The 15390-nt window shown below is 43.9% G+C and overlaps 1 protein-coding gene across 1 annotated transcript in view; it reads right to left on the reverse strand.

Annotated features, from left to right (window-relative positions):
* The window catches only part of RARS (arginyl-tRNA synthetase), a 31751-nt gene extending 17776 nt beyond the window's left edge, over positions 1 to 13975 (reverse strand). The window contains exons 1-4 of the mRNA XM_019534868.1: positions 13869 to 13975; positions 9975 to 10109; positions 5106 to 5294; positions 1128 to 1239 (exon numbers count right to left, since the gene is read on the reverse strand). Of these exons, the coding sequence (XP_019390413.1) occupies positions 1128 to 1239; positions 5106 to 5258 (265 nt within the window). The 5' untranslated portion in view covers positions 5259 to 5294; positions 9975 to 10109; positions 13869 to 13975. The remainder of the gene's footprint in view (positions 1 to 1127; positions 1240 to 5105; positions 5295 to 9974; positions 10110 to 13868) is intronic.
* Between the last annotated feature and the right edge of the window lie 1415 nt (positions 13976 to 15390).

Here is a 15390-nt window from a genome sequence, read left to right on the forward strand (position 1 = left end):
GTATTGGTCAAGCAAATCTTTATCAGTGTACCCCCTACAAGTAATTGGTGCAATCTGCAATGTCCACATGTCATCCTTGAGTCCCAGAGAAAGAGATTAAGCGACCTGCTCAAAGTCATAGGGGATGTCAGAAGTAGTGAAGGTCAGGGATCTATCCTGATATCTTTATCACTGGGCCATCCTTCCTCCTGAAAATTATAATTTATCAATTTATAAGAAACTGTTTACCAGAAAGATTTAACAATACCTCTCAGACTACTGGCTGGGCCATTTATATAAATTGTTATGGGTTATTTGCATTCACCAGGAAAACACTGGAGGAAAGTACATTTACCTTTTTCTGTGACTTGCAACTATTAACTCTATGTGCACATAATCGAGAGATATAGACATACATGCTTGCAGGACTAGGTCTTGCTATATACATGTATTGCCAATTGTACTCCCAGACCTCTAATAAAAATTAAGCATGTCAGACCATGTTTAATAAAAGGTCGAATTTGCAGAAGTATTTGGATTTTACTGCACTGCAGGACTATCAGAGTGTCTCCTTCTATTGCATCTGCCAAATCCCTGAACTTTATTAAGTGAACTTAGTACATCTGAGAGAAGTCAGATTGAGATCAGGGGAAACTCAAGTCTTCCATTCCTTCACAGGCCAGGAACAGTAGGACCAACACAACTGCAATGCTTTCCAGCTGCATTGCTCTGTTGCATTTTAACTCTGACCTGGAAAGACCTCCTCAAAGGGTAAGTCCAGGGTCCAGGCCTGTTCAGAGTCTCAGACTCTGCTCCAACACCCAACAAAAGATGCCAACTATGGTGGTAATTTTTATCATGGACAGCCGTCAACTTGTAAGACTCCTATTGATTTCAATGGGGACAGGATGTCAGGAATTACTCCAATACGAATGCTGTTCCCAATATATTACACTGTAAAGGCAATCAAGAAACCTGAATTTAATTCAAATTTTAATTATTTTTTTAACTTTATAAATATAACCAAACTGGATTTTGATTCCTTTTCTGCTACTCACCATAACATCTGAATTATCAGTCTTAAAAAGTTCAATAGATGTAAAAAATAAAAAAAATAAAAATAAAAAAATAAAAAAGAATGATCATACCAGGTCCAGCAATTTCAACCTTTGCAATGCATTCATTATCAGGGATGTTTTTCACTATGTTATCAGCAATCTCTCTTGGGTTCACTTTCTGTTCCTTGGTTTTCTGTAGCATCTGAAACAGAAATTAAAGGGTCAGTAGAGACTAACCCTGATTCATCAGCTGGAAATCAAAATACAGTTTCAACTGATCCCTCAATGACATGATCCACTGAATTCCTTGTGTTTATCAATCTTGGTGAAATATTGAGAGCTTGGTTCTACAAGCACACCACTTCTGATACTACTGTGTTCACTGAAAAGCCCTTACAAGCTCTGAGCCTAAGAACTATGGCATCTGGGACCATAACATGGCCTTGTGATGTTAGAGCTTTACAATGCAGAAATGTGCTAATGAAAATTAAACTGCGACGTACACAAAAGACTAGTGCTATTGTTTATCTTCGCTCAGTGTACACAACAGACTTGCAGCCTGTTTTCACACTGCTCAAAACCGAATATGCATTAGTATATGAGAATATATATAGAGAGAGAGATAGATCTATATAGATCTATCTGTCTATATACACACACATACATACACACACACATACAATGTTAATATACATGCTATGCATCTCTAGAAAGCATTTTATCCAGCTCTGAGGACCCAGAAATTCTTCATGGCGGCTTCTGAATATTCCCAGTGCTCAGACTACTGGGGAAAATGCAGGTTTTTCTTTATTCAAGTTAGCTAGGTCTTAATATATAACCTCAATTCCCACCAGGATATAGTTTAAAATCTAACTTTTCAGGGTGTGTCAAATTAACTAATTACATTTTAAAAGAAACCATACCTGATCCTAACATGGGCAAGGTCTTGGTTGCAACTACATGCAGGTGTTTAAAACCTTGGAGTACTCATGTCCCAAGTACAGTTATGTTCCAACTTAAAACACTGACATCTGAATTTTACAGTGTTCAGTTTTTGATGACCAACAGTGATATTTGTAACAAAGGAAAGAAAATATATGTTTTTATTTGTATTATGATTTTAACCTTATATAACCAATACCTCACTCTGTGAGGCAGGACTGCCACCAAGTACTGCAAATGATATTCTGATTTATGTGAAAACAGGAAACTGGGCAGTTTTGTAGTAGTCTATGAAGAGTTCCATAAGAAAAAAGTGCTACTGTGTTTTAAAACTATATTTGTAGATATTGAAATGTAAAGGTTATACTTGGGCTGGAAAAACATCTCCAGCTTCCCCAGTGTCTTAACACATACCTTTCTCTGAACCTTAAAAATCACCCCTTGTTTAGCACTGCCCTAGTGTTTAAATTTGCCTCCGATTCTGGAAGATAAATCAGTTGGTTGTACAAAAACTATGAATTGATACTGTGTAAAATCTGCCATAAAATGAGGTCCATGGAGCTGGGTGTTTTGCTGTCATTCTGAGGTGTTTTGGAAACCCCTGTGACCCTGCAGGGTAAGCACAGATTTATGTCAAGGCTGTAAGATTTATTTTTTCACAGTGATTTGGTCTCTAGGCTCCTGGTTGCTTACATTTTTAACTTCCAGTGTTCCATGAAATGTGACAGCTTCACATGTACAATACTGCAATTTATGATACAACTGATCTAATATGGGCTGGCTAAGGCTGAAAACCAAGCAAGAAAATATTGTCTTTTCACAGGCAATAACTTTCATCAACGCCAGAGAGAGACAAGGTTCCAAAAATAAGGGAGACAAATCTTGAATCAGTAAAGGATGGTAGGTCTTCATTAATGCAGTACTTTGTAGCTGCGACTAAGAAATAAGAAGTGCTTCTGGCTGAGGCCCCAGTTAGAATATGCTAATGGGCTCCAGGGAAGACAAAACACATTTGTCACGGCTGTGTCTGCCTTGGCAGGTCAAATGGAGAGGCTGCTGGCTGGCACGTATTAGTGTTGCCCAGGAGTCAAATCCATGTCCGTGCCCGACAGTAGCAGTCTACAATGTTCCCTCTGTAAGAGGCAGTTCTTGGGACTCGAGTGATACAGCAATAGACACGTTAGAAGCAGCAGGCTTGCCACAAGAAACAACTAAAAACTGGAACCATAAACTATGCGCTCCTGGGGGTGGGGAGCATGTGGACTTTATACCAGCACAGTGCCTGGCAGGACATTAGCATTCCACAAGAAACCATTCCAGAAAGATGCGTAACGAGTCTTCACAAAGAACGAGCCCCATGTCAAAATCCAGTACAACAGACCGTTAAAGCATCAGTTGTGATGAGTCTGGAACTTGAGAAACTACACAAAAGGTCCTCTAACACCAGTGTTTGGATATCAAGTTATGGAAACAATGTAGACATTGAAAATGCAGCACTTCATGAGAATTGTAACAGCGACTTAATTGGGGTAAAGTGACGGTCAAAAGATATTAAAAAAAATAGCAATGCTTGGAAAGCTTGTGTCAGTGCAGTCACCCAAGGACCTGTAACTCTAGGAGACAGGCAGATCTCCTGGCCAAGACCCAGTCGCAATATGCTAATGACAGCTAAAGAAGACAACAAACATATTTGTGGGGGTTGTTTCCACACTGGCACTTCAAACCAAGAGGCTTCTCTCTGGCACGTACCTACACTATTATCCAGGGAATTCAGCACAGCAACTCTATATTCATAACTAGCTCTGGAGGGCTACCCTGGGATGAAAAGCATTTTGCATGTTACAATATAGATTGATATACAAAGTAGCTGGTAATTGACTCAAAGTGAATTAATCAAGCCTTATTAACCAAAGGCTGCTTATAGAACAAATTCTACTGCTGAGACTGAAGAGTGTACCGCACGTGCTCATACAGAGCATATTCTGCCTCTGACAGACACAAACACACTAGAAGTTTGGCTACCTTTACAGTTAGACTGCAATTCTAACTACAATTAGTCTTTTGGTTTCACAGTTCACCTAGTTTACTAATTCTTCCTGACAGCCTGATATTGCTTCCTCATTTCTTTTCTTCTCTTGCTTACTGTTTGCTTGGTCCTCTTTAGACAAAGTGTTTTTTTTTTAAAAAACCAACCCTTCCAATTTCAAGTAATACTATCAACATGTTAACTAAGTTGACAAAGAATTTACACAGTGCCCATTATTAAAGCGCCCTATGAATTTCCCTTATGACAGAAGTCACCTTTTTTGGACTTGTACAGATTTGGTTCCATTTTCATTGTATGATCAATGCTGATCTCATGACTTCACACGAATGCTTTCTTTCTGCTCACGTCTGCCACGTAGTCTCATTTGACAGCCTCTTCTTTTGTGTTCCTTCACATTTCACTATGTATTACCTGCAATCCTTTCCTGCCATTTCCTTCTCCACTTCTCACGTACTCACATTTTGTAATATGTTACCTTTTTATAGCTGGGGGATTACTCAAATATTGAATATTTAAAAAAAACAAACATCATTATTCAGTTTTGTTCTATTAATTAAATAAGCAGCCAAAGTACCAGCCTTATGCATGACACCAGAAGGCCCAATTAGTAACACCTGTATGCCTGACAGGCCATAAACGTAGCTTAGCTTTGATGGTAAAGCATTGGTTAAGGTATCTGGGTTGGGAGAGAGTTGATTTTTTTTATGGGAACAAATGTCAAACATTTACGGTAATAAAATAAGTCAACTGAGTTGCATTCTTGCAAGTGAAATACTTAAAACACCACCACCTACTTCCTTCAGTGTAGACACGGTCACCTGCCTGATTATGAAAACCTACTTTTGAAGATGGTTAATCTAGCCTCAACAGAATCCCTTTAGTCTTGAACTAATCATCTAAAAGGAAAGCCATGGCTCCACAAATTTCCACTAAGTTCAATAACTTTACATGTGAAGATTGCAAGGACAAGGCCTAAAGCCTTATCTGTTAGAGCCTGTTACTACACCACACATTACAGGGCTTCAGTCTCCCCAGAAGTCTCAAGCACCAGCAAATCATTACATTTTGCTTAACATTACCTGTGTTATGCCCATTGCACTGTTACACTGGTAATCCCCAAATTTGGGTTGCTGACTTGGTGTAACCGCCAGAGGGGGATTTTCTAAATCTGGGTATGCAGCCTTGATAGCCTCTCCAAAGAGCTTTTGAAGGCGGCCATTGATGTTAATCATGCTTTTTACTGGCTTATTTCTTTCGTCCAGAAGGCTCTGGGTAAAAAACAACAACATCAAAACACAGAACAGTAAGTTCATGATACTCTAGCAGCAGCACAAGCAATATAACATGTCATGTGATTAAAGCACTGTCACCAGAGAACTTGATATTTGGCTTAAAATTGACTGTTCAAAAAGCACAGTATTAGCTAAAACTTCTTACGACATACCCTGAAGCTATATGTGCTCAAACACAGAAATCCTTAATGAAAAAGCTACAATTTAACACTGTTTCTGTAGACGCAAGCCTGGACCTTTATACACTAAATCAGAGAAAATTAGGGTTGAAAGGTACAGAGGTCATCTAGTCCAAACCCCTGTGCAAAGCAGGATCATCCCAGACAAGGCTTTGTCTATCCAGGTCTTAAAAATCTCTAAGGACGGAGATTCCACAACCTCTCTGGGGAACACGTTCCAGTGCTTTGTTACCTTCCTAGTGAGAAATTTTTTCCAATAGCTAACCTAAATTTTCCTTGCTGCAACTTGAGACCATTGCTCCTTGTTCTGGTATGTGCCACCACTGAGAACAGTCTAGCTCCATCTTCTTCAGAACCACCCTTCAGGTACTTGAAGGCTATTATCAAATCCAACCCAACTCTGTTCTTCTCCAGACTAAATAAGCCCAGTTTCCTCAGTATCTCCTCATGAGTCACATTCCCCAGCCCTCTAACCATTTTTATTGCCTTTTGCTGGATTGTCTGCAATTTGTCCATATCCTTTCTGTAGTACGGGCCCAAAACTGGACACAGTACTCCAAATGTTGCCTCATCAGTGCCAAAGAGACGGAAATAATCACTTCCCTCGATATGCTGACAGCACTCCTACTAATACAAATTTATTTATTTTGTTGTTGTTTCTAGGGGTAACATGACCCACCTCCATGATATGAAAACTACAGTACTGCCAACCCCACCGTGCCAAAAAGCATGAGACAAGGTCTCAAAAATCAAAAGATTTGGTATGTAATCGTGAGATGCTATTTTTAAAGCGTATACGCATGTGCGGGGGCGTTACTTGTGAAGCTGTAGGGGGCTGTGGGTATGCGTGGGTGTGGCAGTGCACTCAGGTGCCCTGCGCCTGAGAGCGGAGACTGCTCTGGGGAGACCCCTAGTGGCAGAAAGGGGGAGGCTCAGCTGCCAGTCACCAGGGCTGCACAGGTGCTGGTTGCTGGGGCAACTGGTAAAACCAGCTGACCAGGAAGGGGCAGGGCTTATCCCTTCTTAAGCCCAGGTAGGAGGGCAGTCCCTCTCCAGCAGTGGGGGAGTAGGGACTCAGCTCGGACACACAGAGGGGAGGACTCTGGCATTGAGAGCATCCCCTGGCCGCTGCTGAGGGCGGGGAGCCCTCCTTCCCCCCCTGCTCCCTCACTCTCTAGTAGGGAGTAGGTTTTTGTTTGACCGGACGGTCTAGTTTTTATGTTGTAGCCCAGGGGCTTTATGTTTACTGTTTTGACCGGAGGACCGGGCGAGGCTATTAGGGGTGGAGGAGGCCTCATAGGAGCTCCACAGTAGCGTGGGGTCTCCTGGCGCCAGAGAGGGCGCAGCTTTGTTTTGGGGCATATTGGCCCCAGCCCCAGAGCTAGGGGGGTGGCGAGAAGCCCCAGAGCTAGAGGGGCCACAGGGAGTCCCCGAGAGAGAAGGGGGCTGCGGGGAGTCCCAGAGCAAGTGAAAGAGGGGGCAGTGAGGAGCCCCAGGAGTAAAGAGGAGGGCCAGAACATAACAAGGCCCAGGTCAAACCACGTCAACTCCATCTGCGAGGCTTGGGCTGCGGTGTAGGGGAGGGAAAAGGAGCCGCAGGTAGCGCCCCCTGTCACCGGGGCATGGAAAAATGGGCAGCCTCCCGCTGATTACAACCATCTTTTAATCAAGTAAGATCCAGGCATGGCAGGTGAGTAAGCAGGTGGTTGGCCCATTACAGGAGGGTGGGGCCACTCCCAGAAAGGCCCCACTATTGATACTCCTGTCACAGTGGGGTTTGGAGCAGGGTACTGTGGGTCAGAAGTGAAAGGCAGCAGAGACAAAGAGACACGCAAACACGTCAGGTCAGGGGTCGTGCAACAGAGCCGTGGGCAGCTTGTCTAGAGGTGCATGAAGGTGGGTGGCTCCCTGCCACTATGTGTGCCCCTGAGAGAGGCATGGAGCACAGGCTGGCTGGGGCTCTGCTGCCTTTGCCCCAGGAGCTGTGCGACACCATGTGTACCTCCTGATGCCTGCTGGATGGGCAAGGGAGGTGCAGCGTGGTCAGTGTGCAGCTCCCTGGGCAAAGTTTGTCTTGGGACCCATGTGCTGGCCATGCCGCATATACCCTGCCCACCTAGTGGGTGGCAGGAAGCACACTGGCATTGTGTGGCTACCAGGGCAAAGGCAGCAGGGTGCAGAGAGCTCCAGCTTGCAGCAGGTAGCCCATCTCTGCCCCGCACACAAATCCAGGGGGCACATGCCCCCCCTGGGGGTGCACACAGCAGCAGGGAGCTGTGTCCCCCCTCCCCCCACGCCTCTGGATGAGCTGCCCACAGCTTTGTCACATGACCCGCCCCAGCCCCAGGGCCCCATTCACCCCACTCCCTCCCTTACCGTGGGGGCCTTGATCTGTATCCCCCACCCCTTCCCCTACACAGACTTACTAGCTGGGCACTCTTTACATGTGCCAGAAGAAAAAAAAATCCCGAGATTTGAGGGTTCTGTCTCCTGGTCATGAGTCAGTTCATTTGACTTGGAAATCGCAAGTCTTGCAACTTTTTCGCAAGAGTTGGCATTACTGTATCTATTGCCATGCTCAACTATGGAAAAGAAAAGTTATTGTTCTACCCCAGGGCAACTCACTCCTGAGCTGTACCTCATGTTTTCCCCTTGGAGGGATGCATCCAGTTTTTCCCTTGGAGGGAAGCATCCACCCCTCTGCTCCCTGTCCAATGCCAAACTGATGAGGGCTGCTCTGAGATCTCCTGATGCTGTTAGCACCTTGACTGTCCTCATCTTCCCAGCATCATGTAAGGACACTTCCTTTCTCTTTCCCCACCATGGGTGGTGATCCTGCCTCCTGCTCCCAGCTGCAGTGGCTCTCTGGGGTAGAAAGGTACTCACTTCATTTTGCCTGTTTTTTTCTTAAGAACCAAGCCAAGCCAAAAAGCAGGCAAAATGAACTAAATACCAAACCAGCAAAAATGCTGATTTTTTTTTTGGTGTAGCATTTTACCCCGCTGGTTTGTGTGATGCAGAGGCCCGTGACTGAGCCTCTTTGTTTGGAATGAGTTTCACTTTCCAGTTGTTAACTGTTTTCTAATGTAGGCAAACTGTTTATCTTTGCTGCCTTTGCTCAGAAACTAGAGGTGCACAAACACATTGGTCCGATATCGGATCAGTACCTATATAATGAAAATGGGCTGTATCAGATATTGGCTTGATGGGGCCAATAATCTGGCTGATAAATGCCCGTGCTACATGCAGCCGCAGCACAGCCGGCAGCATGGAGAGCTGCCTTCAGCTGGTAAGTTCAGTGTGGTGGAAGGGGAGAGAAGGGAAGGGGCATGGGGGGACAGATCGATACCACCCCCCCCCGCCCCCCCGGGGGAAGGCAGGCACTACCCAGGGCTGTGTGCTGGAGCCACAGCTTGGCGGGGGGTGGAGAAGGCAGCTCCTGCAACTGTTTCCATCCTGGGGTGGCATGGGTGGGAGGCATGCCCCCCCGGATCTGCATAAGGCAGGGCAGGGCAGGCTGCACCTGGGGCTCTTCTCAGCAGGGGCTGGGCTCGGAGCAGGCACTGGTGGCTTTAGGAGTATGCTGCATCCACCCCAATTTCACCGCCATCAGCAGCCTGGCGCAGTCCCGGCTCTTCCCACTATGTGGGTAGAGGCAGGGCGTTGAGCCGGGGCTGTGCCGGGTGGCTGGCAGTGCTGGGAGCAGAGAGGCAGCAAAATATGGGGTGGATGCAGCATTTTCCCAGAGCCACCGCTGCCCACTCCGAGCCCAGCCCCCGCTGAGAAGAGCTCTGTGCAGCCCTCCCTGCCCTACCCCATGCAAATCCAGGAGGTACACTGCTACCCCCATACCCTCCCGGGGTGCAAGCAGTAGCGGAAGCCGCCTCCCCCTCCCTGAAGAGCTGCAGCTCCACTCCCTGGCACTGCAGGGGGGGCGGTTGATCTGCCCCCACCACGCCCCTTCCCTTCCCTCCCCTTCCTCCACACTGGACTTACCATCTGGAGGCAGCTGTATTGGAAATGGGATCGGTATCAGCCTATATGCCTCCTTAAATATTGGCTATTGGTATCAGCCCCAAAAATCTCTATTGATGTACCCCTATCAGAAACACATTATTCCCGTTTTCTTTTTTATTAATTTTTGATGAAATTACTGCACCTGCCGATTCTTTACCCTCCATTCTCAGATGTTTAGTACACATGCCCCACCTTTTAAAACTTAGCCAGGTGAATTATTTCCTCTAGTAGCAACATTGTTCGTATTATTACAAATGTTTTCATACCTACTAGGGGACCTCAGCAGCATCTTTCTCCAACAGGACAGCCCTACTTGAAGAATGTTAATGAGAAATTATGCTCGGTGAGCAAGTATACCAAATCATCAAAAACAAGTTGTGAAAGAGCAGAACTCTAAAAATAAGTCATCTGCTTATTAAGGAAAGCATACACAGCACCCAAACTGTTTTCTATTCCATACCTTTCTAAGAAAATTCAGCCGATACTTAAGCTTTGTGTTTTCGTCTCGCAAGGCCTCCAAGCTTGGGGACACTCCCAAGCACCCAAAGTTCTTCAGTCGATCAATCTCTGCAGTCAGAAGCTTGATCTCTTTTTCCTAAGAAGCCAAATAAAAAAAAAAATGAACGCCAGCTGCTGCATTTGCTTTGGTGGTAACCATTAGTAGAGACTGCATCAGAACTTTGATCTTTAGCCTAGTTATTTAACACATGGCCTAAAAGAAAAATTTACAATGTAAGTATGCTGTCATAAAATGAATAATCAGTAACCATTTGATACTAATACAAGTGTCTGCTGACAGACGGTGTTGCATATTGTTAACAAAAAGGCAATACAATTATATAGTTTGATCATATGCAGACATTTATCCACAAGTTACACCGATGATTTCATAGATTCCAGCCCCCTGCCCCAAAAGCAGGAAGTCAGTTAGCATCAAAGGATCCCAGCAAGATTAGCGTTCAAACGCTTCCTAAAGGAGTCCAGAATAGGTGCTTGCACCACCTCTGCAGGGAGTTTATTTCAGGCTTTAGGGGCTCAGACAGTAAAGAAGTTTTTCTTTATGTCCAGCCTAAAACGGTTTTAGAGGAGTTTGTTACCATTGGACCTTGTCATCCCTTGAGGCGCTCTGGTGAACAGGCGTTCCCCCAGATCCTGATGCACGCTCCTGATGTACTTATATGATGTGAGTAGTCCCATTGGTTCCAAAGGCATTATTACCAGGACTTCGACAAGACTCTAACATAGGTATCTCCAGGACCAAGCTCTTCATTCTGTGCATTTTAAAGTCCAATCTATTGTACAATAAAATATCTCACAACACTACTATATTAGTACTACAAAGGATGGCTCTTTATCTGAAGCCACAATGACAAGGCCATTTGTAATGAGTCAGTTTCCGCTCTCAATTGAAAGCTGACAGCCACGGGTAAAGAAAAAAAAATCCCAGGAAAGCTTTCTGGCTCTTTATATTTTTTAAAGGCAACACTCTTATCCCAGTTTACAAAAAGTAGCCTCAGGCTCCAGCTAATTTAATCAGCATAAATAAAATGTCACTGGTTTCTTTCCTGGAGATAAATCCAGTGATCCACATCGGGTCATACGAACTCAAACACCAGTTATTGAGCTCCTTGACTGCAAGTGGGAAGAATCAGTGGCCACATCCAAAAGACAGGATGCTGTACCATGAGGAACACTGAGGCCACAGCCTCAACTCCACTTGGTTTCTGAATCTCCCATTTGCTCATGCAGCAGATGCCAATATGCCCCACACACCTTCTATCCAGAGAGGGTAGAAAGCATTAACAAGTTCTACCAACAGAAGCTGGAGAGTATACTTCTATTCTGCAAGGAAGCACGGGGCAGAGATTTGATGCCTCTACCAACTTGATCATAGCTCCTTTAAAACCAATGAGCTCTACACCCAAAGACCTTATGCAGCAAGGCTTTCATGGAAGAATACACAGAATAGGGTCTCTGCCTACCCCCTTCTACTTCTCCTTTCCTTCACAGCAAACAGAAACATCTACTGGATAATTTTATCCAAAGTAAATTAGAAGTCACTAAGAAAGGGAATATTTGTAAAGGAAGGGACATACAGGCTCTACTTTATTAAAATAAGGCTCATGACGCCCGTTAATCAACTGGACGATATGATCCTTACAAATTTTTGTAGCTACATGTTTTCCTGGCATTTCAAGCTGAGCTACAAAAACTTCTAAGCCAATCTAGTAAGTGGGGTTTTTTTGTAGCAGGACCTATGGAAAAAACTAACCAGTGGATCAAATTTCTTTCACTTCCTCTAGTTCCTGTACTACTGACCATGACTGACTACACTTTTGTATCAATCAGACACATTTTCAAAGCGTTTAGACTGAACCTAAAATTAAGTATCTTGCAAAATTAATATAGACAGATGCAATTTAATCTTTTAAGTGCCCTTCCCCAGAAAAGGGAAATTAGAGAAAATGTCTGAAATGTTCAAGTACCTTAAGTAACTCATACTTAAGCTCCTGAAGTCTGTCTGTGGTTTTAGAAAGGCAACACTGTCCACCATTCTAATATTATAGCATTTACATACCAACTAAAGCCTCCTTCACACCGTATAAACTTTTCTTTAGCAAAGTCACCAACAGCTTCAGAGCAGCACTGTAACAGATCCGTCAGCTGCCCCTACTGAACAGCTTCTCAGAAATGGAAAAAACCCATCCCAGTCCAGAAATGAAACTATTACTTTAGACAGGAATACAATTAAGCTTCAAACCAATGGCTAGACTGCTTTCATTTTTTAAAGGGGGCTGGGACTTACTAAGGTATGTTTACATTACTGGGGAGCTTTCTTCAAAACAGAAATTTATACCTCGGTTATCCTGCATAATTAAGCAAAGGACTCGTGGGAGGAAAATGCTCAAGATCCTTTTGGAGTTTCCTCTAGATAATTATGATGTTACTGTTGGGACCCAAATTTCCACAGTTCTCAGGAATTCATTAGATTGCAAGGGGGGGGGGGAGGAGGGGGCACAGCAACCAACTGGTGAAACACTATGTGGATGTCTGATTCCCTGAATGAAACAAAGGCAGCAAAGCCTGGTCAAAGGTATATGCACACATGAATTTAACACAGCACCAGGCACTTTTAAGAGCACAGCATGTGTCACATGCATTTGTATAAATGACAAAATGTGCATCAGCGATGAGAAAATGGCTTTTGAACTAAAACACATCAAAGGTGTTCAGTTTCAATGTGCATGGCTGCCATTTTCTTAGTGCTGATGTGCATTTTGCTGTTTATACAAATGCACCCAACGCAGCACCAGGAGCATCAGAGCAAACAAATGTATGTGTATAAATGCCCTCAGACAAGAAACATGAAATACTGACAATTAGCAAATCTGTTTTCCCTACACATACACCCTTCTCCCTTCCCATTACTGCCTACACACTGCAGCAGTTTTGCAGCACAAATGCCCCGTGGACATGCAACTCCATTGTGCAGTTTTCTGACTGAGGCCGAGATGCTGACCCAGTGTGTCATTTCCAAGCAGTATATCACTGTTTCTTCCCTTTTCTTCCCAAAGATACAGCTCAGGGTTTTGCAGGATGCCTTGCAGTATTTGCAAGGGTGCTGCAGGGTGCCACAAATTGTTAACACTGTGAGGTATGTAAATATGATTCACAAGATAAACCCAGAGATTTCAAATAGGAATCCATAGTGTCAAAAATATTCTGACATGTTGTAGTCTTTCTGAGATTGTTATTCTGTCAAAAAACAAGTGACAACTAAGCGCTGCCATTTTCCAAGGTGTGCCTTGAGTCTTAAAAGGTTGAAAGTCACTGACCTAGCCAAGCACCTTTACATTACTTAGGTTTAAGTAGGAAACAAGTAGTGTATATGTTTGGAAACACTAAGGCGCTACCCTAGATACTTTTGCTGCCTCTTTATTTGCTTATAACAGCTAACACATACTATAGGGAGATTACTACTAAAAAGCCTTTGACATAAAGGATAAACTCCTAACACCTTGCTCAAATCCAAAACCTTGTTGTAAGGCTCTCTTGAGGGAGCTCCAAACCCAAGATAAGGACCACAGGAGCCTGGGCAACCCAGCCTCCCTCACTGGGAGAGGCATAAAGGTAACCAAACCAGTCCCACCTTGTGCAATGTAAGAAAAAAAACAGCCAGCCTGGACTCTGTTATGTGAGTGAGCGTGAAACTGCTTCTTTTCAAAAGAAAGAGAACTAATGGGAAAAGGAAGTGCCATTTGTTTCGTTGCTGTTCTGGTAAAGCAACCTTTTCCCCACCCTCCTTTAATGCATGGCCCTGCACTAAACACAACTTGTCAGTAAAGGGTCATACCTGATGACCACCTCATGAGAAGCTGCAGTGAATGCATGAAGCCATGCTGCCATCTCCAAGGGCTCTTTGGTCAGCTGAGCGCTAGAGAGCTTCCCCTCACCTGTAAATACAAAAAACTAAAGCTTTTTAGCAAGTTGCACTTTGTCCTTGAACTTAGTTGTTGGCATCTACCATACTTTTCCACAGAATCCAAAGAATGTAGTAAAATGCTAAACATGACTGTAAGATGCTTTTGTTTAGGGCAAAAGGATATCTTCCCTCATATACAATCAGTCAAATCTGCAAGGTCTTGTAGACAGACAACAGGCTCTCCACCCTCTTCATCTTACCACCAGCACCAACTATATTGAGACACTTAGCAGCTTAGCATTTTTTCATTTCCCTTCTCTCACACCTTGATGATTCCTGTGCCTTTCTCCCTTTCTTCATCTTCATTTCATTGTTTATCCTGATCTTATCTAGATTTCTTTCCTGATTGAAGGGGGAGCCCAAAAACTTCCACTTCCCTCCCTGCTGCTGCCCTCAAATGTTCGTCATGATTGTGCTCCTCATTTCATCCGATAGACAGACATATCTCTAATTGCATCCCACTTGGTCAAGTGAGCAAGGAAATAAATTTTTGGGATAGTATGTATGACCACTAGGCGACCATTTCATAGAGCCAACTGCTCCCTCTTCCCCTTCATTCCACCAGTTGTGATGCTCCTTTACACAGGAATTGTCTGATATTTTACTCCTGCTAACATCAGCAAACGACACGAAACACATCTGAGTAAGGCTACCCTTAGTGAAGAATAGATGAGGTCAAAATGAAGGAGACAGAAAATAAGAGGCATTTAAGAAAAGATTGAGTCCTACCCCAAAGCAAAAAATTGGTGAAGAACAGAAATGAGATGAGACTGAGATCAGATTCCAGTTCTAGTGAACACTGGTGCTCCAATACACACACTAAAGAACCTGGAAAGGCACACATTTCAGTTGGTGACTAAAAGAATATGAGACAATTGGAAGAAATCTTGAAGGAAAGTTCTGACTAAGAAAAGCCCAAGAAGAAAGCCCCTTTATTTCCAAAGCAAGAAATATAACTGAAAACTTCCTGCATCAGCAGCAATACTTGATTATTCAACAGTCAAAACAGTAAAACAGGCAGTAGCCCAGATCAATCGCATTCCACTTCCAGCTCCCACAAGTCCATAGGGCTGTTCAGTTCTTCTTTTGTTCTGACCTCAGGTAGAGCGAGGGGAGTGCTGACAGTGACTGACACAAGAAAACATTGGGTACTTCAAATAAGTATTACTGGAATTGCCAGGATACACCATCCTTCCAAGCAACTGTGAGAGAGTGCTTATGCTAAGCAAGGCCTAGCATTACAAAAAATGCACTAAAACTCCCAGAATGCTTCAAGGAGGTTGAGGAGTCAGCAACTGACATTCTGGTAATCACTTTCTGACCCTTAGATGAAAATACTGAACTTCTGACCTTTAAACAAATGATAAAAATAGCAGACATGCCGCTTACATTG

Source organism: Crocodylus porosus, unplaced genomic scaffold (genome assembly GCF_001723895.1).
Source record: "Crocodylus porosus isolate Cpor-Errol unplaced genomic scaffold, CroPor_comp1, whole genome shotgun sequence".
NCBI classification, from domain to species: domain Eukaryota; kingdom Metazoa; phylum Chordata; order Crocodylia; family Crocodylidae; genus Crocodylus; species Crocodylus porosus.